General features: G+C 41.4%; 2 protein-coding genes across 2 annotated transcripts; one reads left to right on the top strand and one right to left on the bottom strand.

Moving 5' to 3' along the window:
• Positions 1 to 724: 724 nt before the first annotated feature.
• On the top strand, positions 725 to 7,523 carry ndufab1b (NADH:ubiquinone oxidoreductase subunit AB1b). Its single transcript, XM_080775856.1, has 5 exons — positions 725 to 924; positions 2,781 to 2,900; positions 5,266 to 5,353; positions 6,167 to 6,286; positions 7,299 to 7,523. The coding sequence occupies exons 1-4, from the start codon at positions 760 to 762 to the stop codon at positions 6,256 to 6,258; spliced, it is 465 nt and encodes a 154-aa protein (XP_080631982.1). The 5' UTR covers positions 725 to 759; the 3' UTR covers positions 6,259 to 6,286; positions 7,299 to 7,523.
• Positions 7,524 to 9,805: 2,282 nt separating this feature from the next.
• Positions 9,806 to 20,871, bottom strand: hapstr1a (HUWE1 associated protein modifying stress responses a). Its single transcript, XM_080775601.1, has 5 exons — positions 20,461 to 20,871; positions 18,130 to 18,210; positions 17,528 to 17,595; positions 16,994 to 17,198; positions 9,806 to 14,457 (listed from the first exon to the last, which is right to left on the bottom strand). The coding sequence occupies exons 1-5, from the start codon at positions 20,657 to 20,659 to the stop codon at positions 14,126 to 14,128; spliced, it is 885 nt and encodes a 294-aa protein (XP_080631727.1). The 5' UTR covers positions 20,660 to 20,871; the 3' UTR covers positions 9,806 to 14,125.
• Positions 20,872 to 20,898: the final 27 nt, after the last annotated feature.

The following is a 20,898-nucleotide window of genomic DNA, read 5'->3' as shown; positions in this document are numbered from 1 at the left end:
AGTATCAATCAAAATAAAAAGCAATTCAGTTCATAGATTGATTAGTACTGTCTAGATCGGAGAGTAAAAATAAAATAAATAAAACAACTAAACAAACGTTACTTGTTTCTTTTTATGTTGTAATTATTATTAAAAATTTAAAAATCACTAAGCCTACATGTTAATCAAAACAAACATTACCAAAAACATTACTCGGATAATAATTTTACATTACGGGTCCACGCATGCGAAGGGGGGGAAATTTAAATGACCCAGTTTGCCCTCGCATAGTGTACGTTTGTGCCACAATCAACACTGGTGATAGAATTTAATGGCTGTGATATTAGTACGTTACGTAGTCGTACATTTGATTTCATGTATTTGGAATACACACTAATCACAGCCATGTAGGGGTAATTTTACACTGTGTCGCACGTGCCTCTTCTCTTCGACGTGAAAGATACAGCCATACAGTCTCATCCTAATAATCCTATAAATTAATAAACATATCTCAAAATATACTTAACGTAACTATATTTCAATTATGTATATAGCTATTAATTATGTATATATATATATATATATATATATATATATATATATATATATATATATATATATATATATATATATATGTATATTAAAAAAACAAGACGGGCAAAAACGAGGACGGTAATACCTTACGTTGACCATGGACATGGTACAAAAAGTACCGTATGATATAATTCCTCCCTCGCCTTGCATGCTGGGAAACAACAGTCTGTCACTATCGAGTCAGTCATGGCGTCCCGTGTCCTCCTCCTGCAGTGTGTCCGCTCCCTGGCCCGGCCCTCGGCCAGGCTCTCCTCGGGCCACCTCGCCGTTCGAGCCGCCGCCGCCCCGGTGACCACCGGCCACCGGCAGCTGTCGCTGGTCTCCCGGACACAGTGGGTGACACAGAGCCGGGTGAGTGCTGCGGTTAACATTGAACCTGTTTGTTAGCGGCCTAGCGGTAATGGCTTCACACTGTGACCTACCTGCGCCTTTCACACACAACACGAGGATGTCAAGGCTCGTTTTAGCATTTGCAGTGGTACTTTGTTATTTTACTTGTTCTGGAACGAGTGCAACGTAAAGTCTGCATGTAATGTATCAAAAACGATGGGTTTGTGTCACGGTATGACCTACATTCGCCTGTTTAGCCAGCTATCGTTGTCGGCTACTTCACGAGTTCATGCTGGTCAACTCAACTGTTGACCTGTGTTTCCCTCTCACCTGCAAACCACTTGGGAACAGAACTGCACAGTGTTTGAACAAGCTACGTCTAAACTATACCACTACCAGGCAGTGACTAAACTGACTATAAAAAGTAATGAGCCACACTAAAATCTCTTTCAGCCGCATTAAGCTACCAAGTACCTAATGCGTACTGTGGCTGAGGATATGTTGCGACATTGAGTGAATTGTATGTGATTGAATAAAAATTCGTCATACATATTCATCATACATAGACTGTAGTTACAAATGGACATCACATGGATGAATTCTTTCTGACGTAATGGACAAATCGCAGTCAAATAGCACAACAGGTGGGTTTTGATTAGTGCGGTCACTAATCAAAACCCACCTGTTGTGCTATTTGATATGCTGATTTGCCACTGAAAATGTAGTGATTGGGCTCTCTGCTTCTGTCACCTAGCTACATGGTGGAAAACAATAACTTATCTGATTGAAATCAGCATAATTCTTAAAGTAGTGAAGCTACTGGGAAATGTACTAGTTTTAAAGCTAACTGCTTAAATATGTATACTAGCTAACCAGCTAAGCCTAACACGGCCCAATACTAACATGTAGTATTGCAGAATTATACAATTTTGAAATATGCGAAAACATTTGTCAATCACTCACCTGTCTGTTTTCATATAAATATTGTTAGAACTTTAATCACAACAGCAGTTGAGCGACATCTTATTGTGAGTGATGCACAACCCATTAACTGGCAGCTTGCATCAGCTGTGTGCTGTTTTGCAGCTGCTAGCATGTGTTTAGGGATGCAAATCAAAGTAATTGAAAAGATCCTAAGAAAATATATATACTTTTCTTTTTTGTGCGAGCAACACACATAATTATAACAACATCGCATGGATGCACCTGGGATGTATCCTCAGTGATGTATCCCAAGGTCATCAGGGTTTAGGGTCTCTCGAACATCATACCCCTCACTCGGGTGACCCAGCTGGGGTGATCAAGTCCTGACTTACGTCCCAGTAGCTACCCTCGATCAGTCCCATTAGGGAAAAATCAGGGCCACACAATCCGTCGGAACTAGTACTACAAGCTGGGGGGTACGCTTCTGGTGCATGGAAGGACTAGGCTCTGTGAGTTGACTCCTGTCCAGGCCCCTCCTACGTCTCACCAGGTCCACTCCTGCTCTCACCAGGCCCAGGACCTGTGTGTCTTCATTCAGGAGTGGTGGATTCCTAAGCCGCAATGCTTGCTGCTTGAATGGCCCTCCTAAAGGCCTCACAACTCACAAGAGTTTGTTGGGCTTCCTCCTCACGGAGGACACAGGCTGGGGCGCTAAGCTAACCCATACTGCCACCCGTCTCTCCGGTGGTCACCAGACTATACCTGGTTGTCGCATAGTCTATTCCACAAAATATAACATGGGGTTTAAGTGGTCTAAAATTTTAAACCGCTTCTCAATTATTTGATTATCGGGAAAAACCCAGCTCATGCTGTTTTATGCAAAGTTTGAATCCAGCTGAATCCACTTCCACCCCCACCTCATGTTTTCCTCTTGATCCTGTCATCCTGCTCAGAGCTCACCGGTCAGTGTGCTGTGTCGACACTATGGAGACCTGCCTCCCCTCACCCTGGAGACCATCAAGGAGCGCGTCATGTATGTCCTGAAACTGTATGACAAGATCACCCCAGAGAAGGTAAGAACTAGTTCAGTCCTTTTGACCTTCAACAGGGGCAGGGCATTCCAAGTGTAGGAGCTCTGATAGTAAAAGCCTGATCTCCTTTAGTCTGAAAGCAGACCAAAACACACCCATGAATCAGCCTCAAATCCTGTCCCATCATACATGTTGACCTTGGGGCGCATGCCTGACGGCGTGTCGCAGGTTTGGGTCCCGATCGACGACCTTTGCTGTGTCATTCCCAGTCTCTCTCCCCCTGTGTTCAGTCTATCTCCATTCATTCTTGTCAGTAAAGGCAGAAAATATCTAAAAATGAAATACATGTTGGCCTTGAATTGTTTCATAGATGCCCCCTATTCTCCAAATTAAGCTAGTTGTCCCTACGCTAATGCAGGTGTTTTAGTAGCTCCAAACTTTATTAATTTTTTTTTCAGGAATCTTCATTAATAGTGTTCTGCTACTCACACATGTGCTGTTTGTCACCTTCGAACTGCCGTTCAATGCGTTCATACAGAACGCTTACAATTTGCAGTGTTCATTTTGAGCCCTATTTTCGCCAAAAAGAAGAAGAAACTACAGAAAACACTACAGAAAAGAACGGGTCTGAAACAAAAAAAAACCTGAAAATCTAAATCGAATGGATTAGAATGAAGTCACACAGTCCACAGACTGCTAAAGGAAAGGTAACTTTACCAATATTTATTATGACGTTTGTCTATCTTTATTGTCTTTCAGTGCAACAATAACTCATCGCTTTGTTTAGCAGTCTAAAATATCTCCCAACACCTGAATCCATTGTTACATGCAAATAAAACAAGAAATGATCACATAGTGATATTAGTCTTATTTTAGTAACGTGTATGTTGTGTGTCACAGCCTCGCAGCCGTTTGCGTTAGTTTCCAACGTTCTGTGTGTGGTGGGGTGTGAGGTTCAATGACTGTTTTGTTGCGGCTTTGCATTGGCTGCGCTGTGCTGTTTTAGCCGCGTTTGGTTTGAAGTTATATCGAGTGACGTTCGAACATCGCAAACGTGTCAAATAACTGTACTATGCGCCGTGTAGTTCCCCATCAACCGGTCAGTGTGACTGTGATCATGCTTCTCTGCTGCGTTGCTCTGCTCTTTCTGCAGCCTGTGTGGCTGCCAAGGATATTTGCCTCTCCCCTTCCCATTGCACAGAGGCCACTTTTCAGTCCCATTGGCTAGAAGCAGCCAATCACGATCTTGATCACAACAAAAAACATAAGGCTATGCTTCTATTATTCACCTAGGGCAGGGCTACTCAACTTAAGATGGCTCAGGGGCCACTCTGCAAAAGTCTATCGAAATAACGTAATTACTGTATATTATTGGTATGACCATGACAGGCCGCTGATACATTAAGCAGGTGCCGCGTGAGGGTTGATTAGCACTGACCTAGGGGAAGCTAGTTCTACGCCAAACACGGTGTAAAAATATTCTCCAAATTACTGTATTTACTATTTAGGTGAAAATCATTGGGCTTGAAATGATCACTGCAAACTGTAAGCCATTGAGTGTGCTCTCTTCTGATTAGGTATCCTATGAAATGTTTTCGCTTTAGAGATCACTTTGTCATTGTGGTAGAGCAGCCTGGATATACACACTGGCATTGTGTTGATAAATTTCAAAATAGCAATGTAGATAACTAGATATAGACTGGACTGCTAATAAAAATATGCTACTCCGTAAAAAACAGTAAAAAGAATGACATGCGATAAGCGGCAGCGCTCCTGCAGAAAGTAAGCGGATGGGGGAAGTCGGAAGACTAAGAGGAGTGCAGCTAATGGACTACCACTGCGTTCTATGAAAGGCAGGTTGAAGCCGGAAGGTGACAAACGGCTCATGTTTGAGTAGCAGAACACTAAGAATCATGGGGGTGAAAAAAGTTTGGAGCTACTTAAATACCTGCATTAGCATAATAATGGCTCAATTTGTGCCGGAAGGGGACATAGGGTTCGAGAAGCTCAGAGAGGTAGAGGGGAGTTAAGTTCTTTGTAGGTGATGAGCAGAATGTAGTAATGTAGTAGTGAGTGAGTTGGGACAACAAGCTCCAGGGTGGGGAAAATGGAGAATAGAATACAACATGTATGTATAGGATTATAGGCGGATTCATGGGTAGTAAGTAGCCTTGCCGAGCCATGAGGCCCATAGGGCAGGAGCCTATCTCCTGTTTCTGTAGCGTGAGGCAGCTTAATGTACAAGTACACCCCTTGGACATGACGTGTCAAGCAGGGAGGCATTGGGTCCCATTTGGTATGACCCGGACACTAACCACAAGGCCACTGAGATTCATGGGTACATGTGTTTTTCTCTGGATTTTTCACGAGCGTCTGTTTAGAAACTAAAGTGAAAACTGTTCCACAGCTGCAGGCCACAAGCCATTTTATGAAGGACCTGGGTCTGGACAGCCTAGACCAGGTGGAGATCATCATGGCGATGGAGGATGAATTTGGTGAGTTTCTGTCAGCCTGACTGCACTTTCCAACATGCATGTTCATTACAACAATGTTTTGCCTGGTCTTATCTGTCTGGATGACCTTTTCTGTTGATGTTTTACACCTGTCCTGTTAAGTACTGCCAACTGTATTATGTCTACAAGTCCGACCACCCCAACTCTTTTCTTGTTAGTTTTGTCTGTACTAGGGCTGTCATCGTATAGTCCATATTCAAACCTATAGTCTAATATTAAAAATGAATAGGGAGACATTTTGGCTGATATCAATATCCAATATAATTAATTCCTGTTATGGCCGATATAACCGATATGATCTCATTCTGTATTAAAAATATATAATTTTGGCCATTCTGAAAAAGCCTTATAAACACTGATTTTGAAAAAAGCAGTGCCTCTTTATTCCAAAACTAGGCATGCAAAGTTATTCATATGTTGGCCCATATCCACAACATAAATGGCTTGAATATTACTATATTATTGAAAACACTAAATTTGCAGCCTTCGTCACAAAAGGCTTTTTCAGGCTTTTTTCTTTTTTAACATAATTATTTTAAAATAATCTGCCAAATTACAATTTTATATCTATTTGATACCAAGCTTGCATTTTAAGGCCAATCAGCCGATACCGCTGTGATGATCCCTAAAAATGAACCATTAAGGTTGTGATTTAAAATAAAGAACCTGGGCCTCCGTAACCAGCACAGCTGCATCCTCCACAAGCTTAAGTAAAGGATAATATTTCCCATAACACTGTATATTAGGTTTTGTGACTTGGTTTTGATGTACCGGTATTTCTTTCTGTATGTACAGGGTTCGAAATCCCAGACGGAGAGGCGGAGAAGCTGATGAGCCCAGGAGACATTGTGCAGTATATTGCAGACAAAAAGGATGTATATGAATAAATGCAGTGTACAATATAGCACTTATAAGGCAAGTCACTTTGATCAAATAGCCACATCAGTGGGTTGGGGAGCTATGTTGCATGTCATATATCATCTCTTCATATCCCTCACATGTCGGTGCAGAGGTTTAGACTTTAGACTCTCCCAGATTCTTTCCCAGCTGAAAAAGTACCGTGATCAACCAGCAGAGGTCCCCCACGCTCACTGCTAATTGTGTCGGTTGGAGTGCCTGGCCAAGTTGCCAGGAATTTGTTATGGCATACAACCATGAAGCTTTGCGTGTACGAGGATGAACCGCCACCCGTATTAAATTTCTCAATTGAATATACTTTTTTATATGCACCCAACATTAATGTATGCTGATTTATTTTTTAGTCACATTTCACATTTAGTCATCAATTCAGATTTCCCCACACCTGTCCCCTAAACCCTATAGCTGGTCATGTGGGAGGTGTAGCCAATCCGAGTGATGTAAAGTGAGTTTAACATTGTTTAACGTCGTTTAATGCAATCAGACAGGACTTCTCTGTGGATGTATGGGCTGTTAAGGCCAGAAAGTAGTTTTTTGCCACTCAGTAGTCAGTAGGCGTTCCTGCATAACTTCCTGGTTTGACGATGATGTCACACGCATACCCTCTATTTGTGGGACCTCTGCTTGTTGGTCAATGATCACTGCACTTTTTCAGCTGGGAAAGAATCTGTTTCGCTGGCACCAGTGTATCAGTGGATGCACATGGCAGTACTCAGCGACAAGGACCGTCACCACAGTACACACATTAACATAAAATGACTCTTTGCTGTCTCATTGTGATCACACTGGTTGTACACAGAACACTGGTTGAAACGGCTTCTCATGTAATGGCTACAATGATAAATCTAACATTAGAATTGGACAACACAAAATGTCACTGCTCAGTCAAATCAAAATTAACCCTTTGAGCTGTACAGAGACGGAGAGGAAACCTTAAAGTTTACAACGTTTCATGTAAACAAGATATCCTTTCACATCCTTTTTTTTCCCTTTTTTTTCTCTCCCCCAGATTGAGGTTGACCCCCGCGCAACCTCGCAGGAAGTAGTTGTTGAATGGGTGGCAAGTTATTTCCAACTTCCTGACAAGCTTTATTATTTTTTTGTCCCTGCGGCGCTGGTGGCGTCCGCTGCCTTGTCTTCGTCGTTTCAATGTATTTAAATGAACATGTTGTACATTCTGTGGTTCTAATATACAAGTGAATAGATCAATAAAGACCCATGTTGTATAGTTCCACATCACTGTTCTGTTTAAATTACACCTCAAAGAACACAAATGCAATGCACAGAATACAAAAGATATATATATATTATATATGTATATATAATATACCTTTTGTTGGTTGGAAATGTCCACATGTCTGCACAATGAAAATATTGGATTATAATAAAAATATCAATAATGCAGTCAATCAGGACGGTAAACCTTTTATATGTAATGGCATATTGGTTGTGGATGACTTACATTTAAAATGTGCACATTTTGAAATTTGAAAACCCAAAAGGTTTAACAATTCCAAATACATTAACATGCTTCCTTGTTTTATACAGTTTCAATTAAATTAGTTTTTAAAATACTGTTTTTTTTTAATCATTTGGTTATTTTAATAAAATATCTCTTTAGTTTCTTATTAAAGACTGTCATAAGAACATACATAATTATCAGGTATCTTTAAGATGTCAGTGTTTGCTAAATGATTAGTCTGCATCCAAATCCTATTTGTTTAAGACTTTTCTCACCAGCATCTTCCAAGCTGCTGTTGTACTGTGCATATAATCTGGTTTGTATGCACAAGAATCTTCTAAGCTTAAGTATTTATCACTAATCTTTCAAGTCCCTGTGGTATGATGGCTGTATCCATGCTTTGTAAACCATAGGTTTGGAGTTCAAGGCCATCATTTGGCAGATTTTCACTCTTACAGGCCTATTCTACAAGCTGTGGGTCAAATATTTTCTCGCTTGCATCTTTAAAGCCATCATGGCTCAGCACTTTGGTCTTTGCAAATGTGTTTATGAATGAGGTTTGAATTTATTTGATTTTATCACCTTTTAGGAACATTTTCATCTGCCATCTAAATTCTTAAAGGTTAAGTCTCACTTTCATCTTCCATGACAGCATGGCCCAAGAAATAACTTCAGGGGTATATATAAACCATAGGTTCGAAACTCAAACAACTCAATAAGCAAGAAAATAAACCTTGAGGTGGGCTCACGTTTTTAGAGTGTCTGGGAACTATCTATGATGTAATTCATTGCCAGATGCCACAAACCTGGTAAATATATTGCCTTACCTGTAGTGTAACAAGATCCATTACTCTGACTCTACCAGATGGAAATATCCAATTATCCACACCAATGCTGGCAGGTTGCTATAAGCACACCAATGACTAATGGAGGGAAATGCCACTATCCAGTGCTACATAGTAATTTACCAGTGGCTTATGTGACATATATTGTATGGATCATTCCCTATAGTTTAGAAATCTAGAGGAGACTTCATCTTCAAGTTTCCTTTTCTATGAAATGTCATAACATGTTGACCCCCTAAGGACCACTTCAACTTATCTTCATATAATTGGTCCTCACTAATGATGATAAAATACGACAATTTCTTTCATCATCGTTAGGCAGATTTATATACAGTATATATCTTTTTTGTATCATTAACAATGGCTTCCATTATCGCATTGCAACTTTTCAGGACTATAAAGCCTGCGGTTTCTATTAGCTTGGATTCCCCATCGATGTCACTGGTGGACGGGTTTCTGAACTGCCCACAGACCTCCCATGATGACAGTAGGAAAATAATTGTGGTATTTTATCATGAATATTAGTGAGGACCATTTATATCAAATGAGCAACTGGTGGCCCCCCACCTTCACTTAATGTGGCCCGCAGGTTAATATCAGAATACTGATATATTACTGATTTGCAAACATGCCTCGCTTTAATTACTTCAGTCTAAATTAGCCTAACTAGTATTAAAAATGTTGTCTTTTTTATGTCCATGTATTTAGTTCATAACTATAATTAAAAGGCATGTGAAATTTTCAGGATTCCAATTCGAAAATAGTAAAACATAATTCAGGATTTCAATTCAAATATAGCAAAAAGTAGCTGAGCTTGTACATCGGTTATTTTTGCTGCGACAGTAATATGCAATATGCATCTGGAGTGAGTGTGGAAACATAGTGGCCCTCTCCATCGTCAAAGTTGCCCTCCCCTGAATTATATGAAGAAAGGTTGAAAAGTTGTCCCTTTAATACAAACTACAGTCAGCAACTGTAGTTTTTACTTTAGCATCAGCGAGACAAGTCAGTCAGCTCTGGTAGAGCTTTAGGTTTTGACCCAGGGCACCAGATATGGGTTTAACTTTTACAGTCTATGGTTTAACCACAGTCAAGTTAGATTGGATAGTTCTGTTGCATTCATCTAGTGCCCTCTGGTGGACAGAATTATTTTAAACAATCATGTATCCCTACTTGCCCATGAAAAATAATGATCAATCAAAACAAATATATATGACATTTTTCTTTTTTAATGAAACGTAGTACATCAAATTGCAATTCATGGTTTTCCTTTTCTTTTACAATGTGAACCACATATATCATACCAACACCTATATGTTAAGTATATAGATTAGCCATTTATTACTTTTTTTAAACAAATAAGTATTGAGAAACAGCTGATAATAGTGTTGGCTCCAGAGAGAAACGTGACACGAGTCGGCCTTTCAGACAGTGAGAAGTGGACAAGACCATTGATTGGTTGAGGGGTAGAGGAAAGGAAACAAGTGTGCCCTCTGTTAACAGCCTAGTCAATGGGGTCAACACTGCAGGTAGGAATAACAAAGTATCCATGTGGCAGAACAACCCTGTTCTGTGTAGTTACTTCCTAGATAACGTACTGGACCACAAAGACAAATTGCAGTAACTAATGTGTTAAAAGGTCATAATTATAACTGCTACTTAACTGCTGTACCAATAATTCTTATGGCGGGAGATGTGAATCTTATGCTCACTTATTTTCCTTGTTTAGGGAGTTGCTGCTTTTTATCATTGTAGGGCCATTTTAGAGTACAAAGTTACCACATGCTGAAGTCTAGAATAAATTATTCTCTTAGAGGGATATGGACATTTTAAAATAAGGGGTATTGCCTTCTAGCTACAAGAAAAACACGGCTAGGCATTGTAAGTAGCTGAGCCACTTTGTTTCAAAAGAAAGCTGTCCAAAATGACACGTCCAATGAAGACAAAAACGTTCAAAATGTCCCAATTGCCCTTTAAGTTGGAATTTCAGTATGAAAGGAGATGGCAGCATGTCACTGTTCTCACTTTATGCATGTTCAAAGATTCACATCCCAACATGAGCAGTTTGCCAGGTTGACCCCTACTGAGAAAGCCAAGAATGAATTTAAAGTTAGAATCTTTAGGGCAAAGTTCCTACACAACATACAGTCTTCTTTCCTATGTTTTCCCGCTCTGTGGACTTTAACAAAGTTCCATATTTGGAAAAAAGCATGTGCGAGTTCCAAAGGGTCTCACACCAAGTTCAACTTGTTCACCCTCCTTCACATAAGTCAAGCGTTTTACGAGACCTAAATGAACTTCACTCCTCTTCCATCAATGTTGGACTTCCTCTAACCCAATCCAAATCATTTACTGGTATTTTATGTAGAAAAAAACAAAAATGCCTCCACTACAGACCACGTTCATCGGACAAATAAATGTTAGGTTTTTTTATTCTAGCTAGCCAGCAAACAAGTATGACTGCATAATATGCAAAACTACACATGCATTAAAAAAAATAAACTTAACAGAAATTTAAAACCACCATGCTTAAAACATTAACACAAGAATTCACAATTCTTCTGGATGTGGTAAGTGGAGGAGAGTGAACAAGTTCATAGTGTTAGGAGGAGTAGAGAACAGCATCTTCAAGTCCATTACGGCCAAGCTACACAGAGCGCGTAGGCGTATAACACACGGATACGCGAGCCCCCTGCAAACGTAGAAATAAAATAGGACTGGATCTAAAAGTGTGAGCGCGTATCAGAGTTTGACACGCACACACGCTCTGTGTCGCTCGGTCGTTATAAGTGCCATAACATCTGCCAGCTAAGTGGTACCTTTGACCTTATTCATAGATAAAAGCATTAATCATGCCAGTATTACGTTAGGGCATAATTGGTTATCTGAAATACCTAAAAAGTACACTTCCTTCCATACATTTCCACATTGAATGAATGCAAAGTAATAACACAGTTAAGGGTAAAAATCCCATCAACCAATTCAAAACCTGAAATCTGATTGTAGTAACCTAATTCCAGATATTAAAGCTGAATACCGTCAAATTTTAATTAGACGTTATTTGTATCTGCGTCAAATATTACACACAAATGTCTGACTCATGGGACATATCCGCCATAGCTGCAATTTGCAACTCTAGATTTTGAATCTAGAGCAATACCCATTCATCTAAATAGAAAAGTCTGATCTACTTGTATTAAACGTTAAACTCACCAACATGGCAGCTGTAAGGCAAGCTTGAATTATCCTCTTTGAATCTGCAAAGTGTTTTTCATAAAAATCCACTGTGGACATGTTATAAGTTACATTCTGTCAATAAATTCCGTGCAAGACTGCAGGTGATTATCTTTCTAAGTTTTGGAGTTTGGAAGCACTCGTTTTCATTAACCCAACGTGCTGCTGCTTCTTGCATTATGTGCAAATTCGAAACAGGTGGTACACAGGGCCGTTCAGTGACTTCCGACGAGCGCTTCCAAACTACAACACTTCACAACTACAGTGGATTTTCATGAAACAAACACTTTGCGTTGGCGAGTTTCACGTTTTACTACAAGCAGATCAGACTTTTATTTTTGGATGAATGGGCTCTCAATAGAGGGTGTTGAAACTCTAGATTCAACCCATTATTTAAAAAAATCTAGTGTTGCAAATTGCGGCTAGAGACAACAGTGGGTCGTACTCCTCTCCTCCTAACAAAAGGAGAGAAAAAAAAAGACTAGGACTTCAACATTTCTGAATGAAATAGACCCCTAAGTGGCTTTAATCGTCTTCTGTACCAACTGAACTCAAGCGAACCTTTCCACGCATCCACGTCTAAATAATGCACACACCCCTTGAAATAAAAATAAACACAATGAGCTGCACCCCAACGCCTACACCTCGCACAGCAGCCAATTTATGACGAGTCACTCAAGTACACCCGCTAGCACGTTGTGGTGGAGGGTTAGTGGGATGACACCTCTGCAAGAACATTTGTGATTTATGCTTTTTCCAACAGCACCGATTATCTTCCAATAAGTTAAATCAATCATTTCCCAGGCAGGCTGAGGAGGAATAGAGGTGGATGAATACAAGTAGACCCCATTCGCTGAAACGCTCCAACACAAGAAAAACCTTCCACTGCATGTGTATGTGTTGCAGCCAGATGTGTGCGCACAGGCTCCATGTCGTTGTACGTTTCAAGCCAAATGATATCAGCCACGAGTGAGCCTGCGTGTGGCCCCAAGTAGACTACAACAGTGGGTGGGGCAGGTGGGGTTGAATGGAAGAATAGTAACTTGGTTTTGCATGAGTTAGGTGAAAGCGAAGTGCAAAATCATTATTGCAACTCTCATTAGAACATCACACAATCACATAAAAACAGCAGCTGCTTTTCTTTTTAATAAGACTAAGGGAAGGGGGTGTCAAAGTCTGCAAACAGGCTGATGTTTCTTGTGACAACAAAATAAAATAAAATCCTTTTCAATAACTGAAAAGCAAAAGGGTACATGTGGTAAAAGTAAAATGAACTTGGCTATAACTGCTGCAGTGGCAACAAACCTAACATTTGAACACTGGTGGTTGAAAGAGTGGAAAAAGGAAAAGAAAAGACAACTGGCCGAGCTAATTCTAACATTGCTGTTGAAGCAGAGAAGTTAGCAAACGACAGGGTCAAAAGATCAAAACATCAATAGCCTGCTATTGGTATAGAGAGCCATCAATCGAGTAGCCAGAGTAACTAGTTAAACTAGTTACAGGCGGCGCCGGCGGAGGAGGCGGGAAGATGCCACAGAGACGCACTCCTATTGGTTGACCTAGGTTGCCGGTTGGCAGGCATCGTCGATTGAGAACTGCGATCAAACTTGTAACAGAAAGGAGTAGACAGGTTGCTTCAAGCGAAGATGGGTCACCCGACATAAGTTGGTTCCAGCGTTTGGCAAAACAACTGAAGTCACTGAGTGTGAGACGATTCGATCATGGCCCTCGTTTCCTTGTTAAGGGGATGGGTGAAGATGAGGGAAGGAGGGGGGAGGTAAAGGGAGGGAGACAGGAGGCGAGGAAGCAGGGACAAAAAGGTGTCAACGATCAAGTGGCTTATTTTGAAGCAGCATAGTGCATTTTGTCCCTCCCCCATAGAGGCAGTCTGCATCTCTTGTCGGTGACTTCCTGTCGTCGTCTCCTTTCCAGTGGCTCCGCTTCTTCGACGTGTCACTGGTATCTGAGAAGGCTGTGTGATCTCTTCCCAACACCCACAGTCAGTCAGTTAAGTGCTTCAAGCCAGGATCATCGAAGTAAGTAAAGGAGCCAACGAACAGGATCCAGCTGCCACTAAAAAACTAAATGGAATGCCTCCCGCCCCTGTTTTGTCAGCCCTGCATAACTGCACAGCCAGCCATCCAACTGTCCGTTTGTCCTTTTTTTTCTTCTTTTTTTTCGTCCGACTGTTGGTCTGTCTGTGTCTGCCTTAAAACATATCCACCCCTCCCTTCCCAAATTGCCAGACCTTGGCTCCAAAAGCCTCCTCTCTTCCGTGCAGTCCAGGCAGCCAAATCAGATCATCCTGTTGCGTTTATGAGTAGGTGAGTCTGTGATGACATCGTTGCACTGGGTGGAGTTTCTTTTCCTGGTCGCTCCGCCTCCGGCAGAGGCGGAGCCTGTGGAGTCCAGATGCAGGGCCATCTCCTCAGAGATGAAGGTGTTCAGGTCCACGTCGTGGAGCCCGTTGCGCCTGCGGCACACCGGTCCAGATCCAGCACTGCCACCGCCGCCTCCGCCGGCCCCTCCCCCGCCGTTACTGCCACCACTGCTGCCCCCGCTTACGTGCGTGGGAGACCCCGGGGCACCGGAACGCACACTGATGCTCGCCATGGCTCCACTTAGACCTGGGGAATGGAGAGGAAGTGGCAGGTTAGAATGAGGAATGGATGAAAAGCAAGGAATTAGAAAAGCCTACACTGAACATCAAATACTGGACAGGAGGGCCGCATTAACTACTGTAGACAATATCCTCCTGCTTAGTCCCAGGTGGGAGGAGCTATAGATGGGCATTTACACTGCACATGACATTACAGTGCACACCTGGAATAATTGTGATTAGTACTCAATTGAAGTAGGCCCTTTAAAAAAGGCAGCCACTTAACCCATTGGACTGGAGGATTTAGAAGATTTTTTTTTTTAATTTCGACGTCAGGCCTGAATGGGTTAAAGCTGATTTACCCACAAACTCGAAAATCTCATTATTTCCCCAATGGTGGTGGTCTAGTAATTACACTGCGACAAAAAAAAAGCCAACCCATCAAGCTAGCTCCCAAAACGTAAGTTCAAGTCACCAAATCAGGTTGTTCGGTTTTCTCAGTCACTGTTCATCAGCTTTGAAATCGAGGACTGGAGAATAGGGTCACTGGGTTCAGGCTTTTAACAGTTGCATTTGTTTGGACGTGTGCCAGTATACAGAATCTGAAGCAATGCCATTACCATGAGAATCCTGTACTAGTGCACCAACCTCACCAAATATCTGGTAATTAAAAAAATAATCGTTCTGATTAAACCTCATCAGTGACAGATTCTTATTTAGACTATTACTGTCTGCCAATAAATGCAACTATATGAAAGAAGCAAAATATACAGTACAACACTCACTATAGCCACTAAATCAAGGAGTCTTCTTTCATAGATTATTTTCTCCTAAACCCAGCAATGCATGTTGCCTTGCTAGAAATAAACTATTTTCGTGTAGAAGCCAACCTAACACAGGCATCCATTAGCCTGGTTTCCAGCCTGATCCGTGATTTGTTTTGTCACTTCGCTAGTCAGTCTGGAAAGGGCCCTATCTCCAAGGTAGGCACTAGGCAGGACATGCAAGCTTCCGATTGGCCTGTGGTGCGGGTTGGGGAAAAATAAAAACACCAGTTTAACGTATCAATGCGCACTGCGTAACAACTGCTGTTGCCCTGCAACATACAGTACGTATCATTCACTAAACTCACCCCACACAGCCGTCGGTTTTTGTGGACTACTGAATCAAATTAGTGTTTACTTTTTACTGTAAGTTTTACTATCGAGTCTCGAACTAGCGTAATGTTTTTCAACAAAAGTATGGACAGAGTGGCGCTGGCTGATGAACAGGAGACTTTATTAAAACAGGACCCTTTCCAGACCGAGTAGCGAAGTGACAAAACAAATCACGGAAAGCAGCGAATAAGGCTGGAAACCATTCCATTTCCAACAGTTCTACACAGTAAAACTATACAAAGTACCTGTATCTCCACGTGTTAGGAAATAATGAGGTAGTCTATTTAATACACCTATATCAATAGTCTGCTGCTAGTAGGAGTCAATCATGTATCACAGTGATAGAAACTGTTACAGGCCCGGCCTTGGGAAGTGGTGAGATGATGGTGACATACTGACAAATGACACCTGCTGACAGAAGCATGCTTTTATTACACACAGTAACCTTTACCACCAAATGCCCAACCATAAACCACACCAACCTACTTGACCCTAGCCCAACAGAATGATATCCCCCCCCCCACACACACACACACACACACACACACACACACACACACGCGCACACAAACTTGACCACAAACATGCACATCATATGTCAAGAAATCAGTCTACTGTAACTTGAGTAAAACCAGAGAAGCTGGTGCATCTACCCACTTATACATAGCCCATTAATAGCCCTTGCAGCAATTTAGTCAAACTCGTTATTCAGACATGCAGTACATCTGTGTGAACAACAAAGTGAGGCCCTCTAAGGCCCCCATTTACACTGGCAGACAAATCTAGCTTGAATCAGATCTGTGCCATATCGAGATTGAAATCCGATTGGTTTAAATGAGTCACATGACTCATTTAAACAAATCAGATTCCAACCTATAGGCTTAGTATGAAATCTTTTTAATTCACAGTCAGTCTAATGGTTCAGTGATGACACGAGTCATCCACCTAAATGCATTGTGGGATGTTTAGGGTTTGAGTCAACTTTCATACAGCTCTGGATCACTCAACGGTCTGTTCCCTAGTTGAATTTATATTTGTCCTATAATCCAATATTAATATTAAAAGGGTTTAAACACAGCTCTAACGTCAAGAGAACAATTTGCCACCAACAAAATATTCCCCATTGACACAAGTCTCATTATTTTGGACAGGTTCATTTCACGAGAATAGCCGAAAAACACAGCAGTGTGCAGACACCTTACATTTGTTTTCAGTCCGTCATTCTCATTCACTTAATCACTTTATCTGGATAGTCCGTCTTGCTCCCTTTCGTATGTTTTATTTCTTTTGCCTTTATCAAAACCTCACCCATGCAAAATGCAGTGTACATGAGAAGGTTGAAGTATCCTTTTAATCGTGTCATAATAAAATATATACACCTGGTAAAAAAAAAAAACACTATCTTACCATGCAATGCTATGGCCTCCCTGAAGGGTTGAAGGTCTGTCTCCACTGAGGAGCCCGTCTCAGAGGAAAGGTTAGCCCGGCTAACCATGGCCAGCCGTGGGTTGGCCCTGCTACTCCTGGGAGGCGGAGCTTTGCCACAGAGGAAGCTGATCAGGTCCTCCCTGCGTATGGTTCTCCTACGCTTTTTCACCCAGGCCAACACATCCTGGAATAATGGAACAGAATATGCATCCCTTAATTGGATATCAAAAAATAAAACCTAATAACCTTTAAAGCTTCTAGAGCAAGGGCTTATGGGACAGGCTCTTAGCCGGATGCAAACTCAAAACATCATGATTGGATCAGTTTGTGATCAACGCCCTAACTGGTCGGTCTAGTGCTAATTTCTTGCCTTGTAGCTCATCACTGTTTGTTTCAATCTTGTTTACTACTAGAACAAGCAGAAGAATGTCACAGAAGTTGAATGTGGCCAGCTGATATTAATGAAGTAGGTTTTATTACAAAAATACTAAAACTATTAAACGCAAGTCAAACCTTGTTGCGACGTTGGTGGCCAATTTGGATGCCCAAGTCAAAGCTTCTCTGATGGGCCTCCACGCTCTCTGAAAAAGATACCCAAAGAAATAAGATGGAAACCAGGCAGGTATAGAAATGATCAGAATGAGTAAATCCTGCAATAAATATAAACACAGGTTTCTATGTCAAACATAACTGTAGCAAAGTTAAGTAGCATGGGCTAAAAATCTGCATTGGGAAAGTCTGTGTGTGTGAACTAAAACACATGCTACCAACTGCTCAGTCCAAGAGGCTTGTCTGTCTTCCAGTCAACATTAACTGGTAATGTAACTAATACATCTAAAAAATGGTGTGTATAATTCAAAACAAGACGATCATGAATAAAAGTGCTGTAAGGAGTGTAGTAGCTAAATCGTTATATGACATGACATGATGAGATAACATGCAGTCTGTTTACATTTTCACTGGAAGGGCAAACCAATTAATGTTTTTAATTTGCAAGTACAATGACTGCAAGCTTACTGCCAATGGTATGACACATAATTGACATTAGGTGACATCTAAATTCAATGTTACGTCCAACTCACAGCCAGGGCATTTTGATGAGATGTGCTCCTTACCTTTGTAGAGGTTGGTGACCGCAGTTGCAGCATTTTGAAATGGCACCCACAATGACAGACCCTGTTGATGGCATACTCTGTCTGTGGGGAGAAAAGATTCGAATATGTGCATCTATTTACAAATGTGTACCGTATTGTACCAGTGTATACATGTGTAACCAGGTAGACCTGTTACTATGGCAACATCAGCCAGGTGCTCCTTGTTTCAAATTAAGGGTGGGGTTTGTTGGCAGACAGGTTTAAAAGGGCTGGGCTGCTTTCATTCAGGGGATCCCTAGCTTGCTGTAAGGTTGGCATATCTGAGGAGGACAAGAGTTTGAAGGCATGGCTTTTCCTAAATGTATCAGCATACTGGCTGCCTGGTGAATTAGTATGTAGAAATGCCCTTATTCCGTGCTGCTGTGCTCCTCCTCCGGTACGCCAGCCAAGTGTATGGTACAGTATAGTATGTCTTGGTGGTTTATATGATGTTGACTTTTAATATGAGTATTTTAAAAGAATAACTATGTGTACAAAACGAAAAGAGAATAAAATGCCTTGTTTGAAATCCCAATATGTCTTATTTCCGTGCTCAACCTTGGTCACACGAACCCGTGCTTTCTATTGTTAAAGAGGACCTTCCCTCTAGAAAAAAGGTGGCGTAGTTTAGTAGGCATTAAGTATATTTTATTATTCTTCGCTCAAAAGTCCCCCCTGCTACACATGTATCGACATCAGTATATTAAATGTAATACCAATAGAAACGTATTGACATTCGAACCACATTCTGCTGTCTGTCTACTGTTAACATACTGCGTCTGCAATTCGGCTATTACACCAGTAATAGCTTGTGTTGTGTCATTATACACATAACAAAAAGGTCCGAGGTGTGCGAATAGTTCGCCGATTACAGGGCTTGTATGAAGACCCATTTGATTTCCATTCGCCATTTTGTCTTGCATCTTGGTAGACACTGCTTTAGCATTAAAAATAACTGTCAGTCAGCGCTAGATGGCCAACTCCGCAGCTTGCTTGGAGCTCCGAAAGTCCTGACACTTAACTGCCCTCTCAGCAGTAAAGTTGCAAAGCCATGATGTCAAAAGACCACGGGTTGACGTAACGATGTAATGTACTCTTGCGGATTTGATCTACCGTTGTACTACAAACTACCCAACACAATGCTGTCATAACACATGGTAGACAAAACAATTATCCCATAACGTTAAGCTAACCTAAAATATCCTCGCCATTTTGTTTTGATTGTAACGCTAGGCTATGCAACGCCAATAAAAGTGCCCACTCAGCAACAGACCAGATGTTTGAAAGCAAAGCAATATTACGCGGACAGTGGCTCGTTTACTTGTATAAATGTGAACTCCACACACGAGCCTGTGGCTTGATCTGTAAGGTAACCGTGACAGCGCCGAGGCAGTCTGTCAACAGAGAATGTCGCGTAGCTATGATTGTTTTTACCATCGCCATTTTGTAACTTAGCCCTGGCTAAAGTTACGTTAGCCAGCTAGCTAGTACTGCTAGTAAACACGGTTCATCAGTCAGCTCCGGGGCAGATCTGAGCTAAATAAATGACATTTTGCGTTCGTCAGTCACCACGAAGAGCAACATTTGTCAAAAAGAACCGATCTGGTTTTATGTTGCCAACAGACGCTAAATTTAAACAGGTGTTATGCCATTTTTTGTATCCACGTTAGAATCTGCCTCCCCTCCAAGTTTATACCCATGTTTTTAATACCCCATTTGGATTGCACGTGACAAAATCAATTTTTAGACTGTATTTAACTGTTGGATTATAAAACTGTCCATTAATCTTGTCAAAAACAGCCTCGTCGTTTAAAAAAATAAATAATAAAGTAGCCTAAAGTACCCTGGCTCGCTCCACACCCTGGCTAATCTAAAGTAAACGAAGAAAATAACAGCATTATACACGTCAACAAGAAGGAATATGGAGAGGTGGATAACAATCATAACATAGTCCTTATCACATTCAAAAATGTGTCTTTCGTTATACTGACTTCAGGGGTGAACAGATTCTGACGGGACACATTTTTTTGCATAACACATGTCCTAATCAGCTGCTGTGTACTGTAGCATTTGCAGCAGGCTGGTTATCGCTGGCAGGCTGTGATGTAAATATGTAATATACATGTCATGTTATATCATCTATATATAATCTCTGAGAGGGTACCAAAGGTAACCAAATTGATATAGTTAAATGTAGTATCCACTAAGAGTTAAATTAACTGTGTGTAGACAGCTAGTAGCCAGTACTAATAAGTTAACTCGTTTTTAAAAAAGAAGAAAAAGGGCAAGATAGTAGTGTTCAAGTGTGGTTACCTTTGTAAAGCTGCGCTACGGCGGTAGCAGAGTTCTGGAAGAGATGCCACAGTTTGTCCTGGTCGTTATCGGCCTCTTCCTCGGTAGGCTCCCTCTGCTCCGCCTCGGCCAGGCACTGCCGCTCCCATTTTGAGAACCAATGCTCGGGTCCGTGTTCCTGAATCTCCGAGTCCCCGTCGACGTCCTTCTTCTCCTCCATTTACTACCACCGCGACAAAAACTGGGGGAAATCACGACGTTTTTGGCGACTCTAAAAGACGGGGAGGCTGATCGCGGGGGGGGGTGGGGGGGCTGAAATTATGTTAGTAAATTCATGAGTAATATTAGTGTTTTTCACTATTAAAAGAAAATAGTTCATGGGTCTTCCCCTCTGGTACGGTTTGTAAAGGGACGCTAAACTATTTTCTCCACTTGCCGACGTCGGAATATATACAAGTC

Source organism: Protomyctophum bolini (genome assembly GCF_963924005.1).
Source record: "Protomyctophum bolini genome assembly, chromosome: 11".
In the NCBI taxonomy this organism is placed as follows: domain Eukaryota; kingdom Metazoa; phylum Chordata; class Actinopteri; order Myctophiformes; family Myctophidae; genus Protomyctophum; species Protomyctophum bolini.
Note: the sequence above shows the minus strand (reverse complement) of the source record. Positions and strands in the feature narration are given on the sequence as shown.

Excerpts from the sequence above, each read along its gene's own strand:
- ndufab1b (XM_080775856.1), top strand. The coding sequence starts at position 760 with ATGGCGTCCCGTGTCCTCCTCCTGCAGTGTGTCCGCTCCCTGGCCCGG. Across the intron at positions 925-2,780 it reads AGTGGGTGACACAGAGCCGG|AGCTCACCGGTCAGTGTGCT; the intron begins GTGAGTGCTGCG and ends CATCCTGCTCAG. Across the intron at positions 5,354-6,166 it reads GGCGATGGAGGATGAATTTG|GGTTCGAAATCCCAGACGGA; the intron begins GTGAGTTTCTGT and ends CTGTATGTACAG.
- hapstr1a (XM_080775601.1), bottom strand. The coding sequence starts at position 20,659 with ATGGAGGAGAAGAAGGACGTCGACGGGGACTCGGAGATTCAGGAACAC. Across the intron at positions 17,596-18,129 it reads GGTCACCAACCTCTACAAAG|AGAGCGTGGAGGCCCATCAG; the intron begins GTAAGGAGCACA and ends TATCTTTTTCAG. Across the intron at positions 17,199-17,527 it reads GCCACCAACGTCGCAACAAG|GATGTGTTGGCCTGGGTGAA; the intron begins GTTTGACTTGCG and ends CCATTATTCCAG.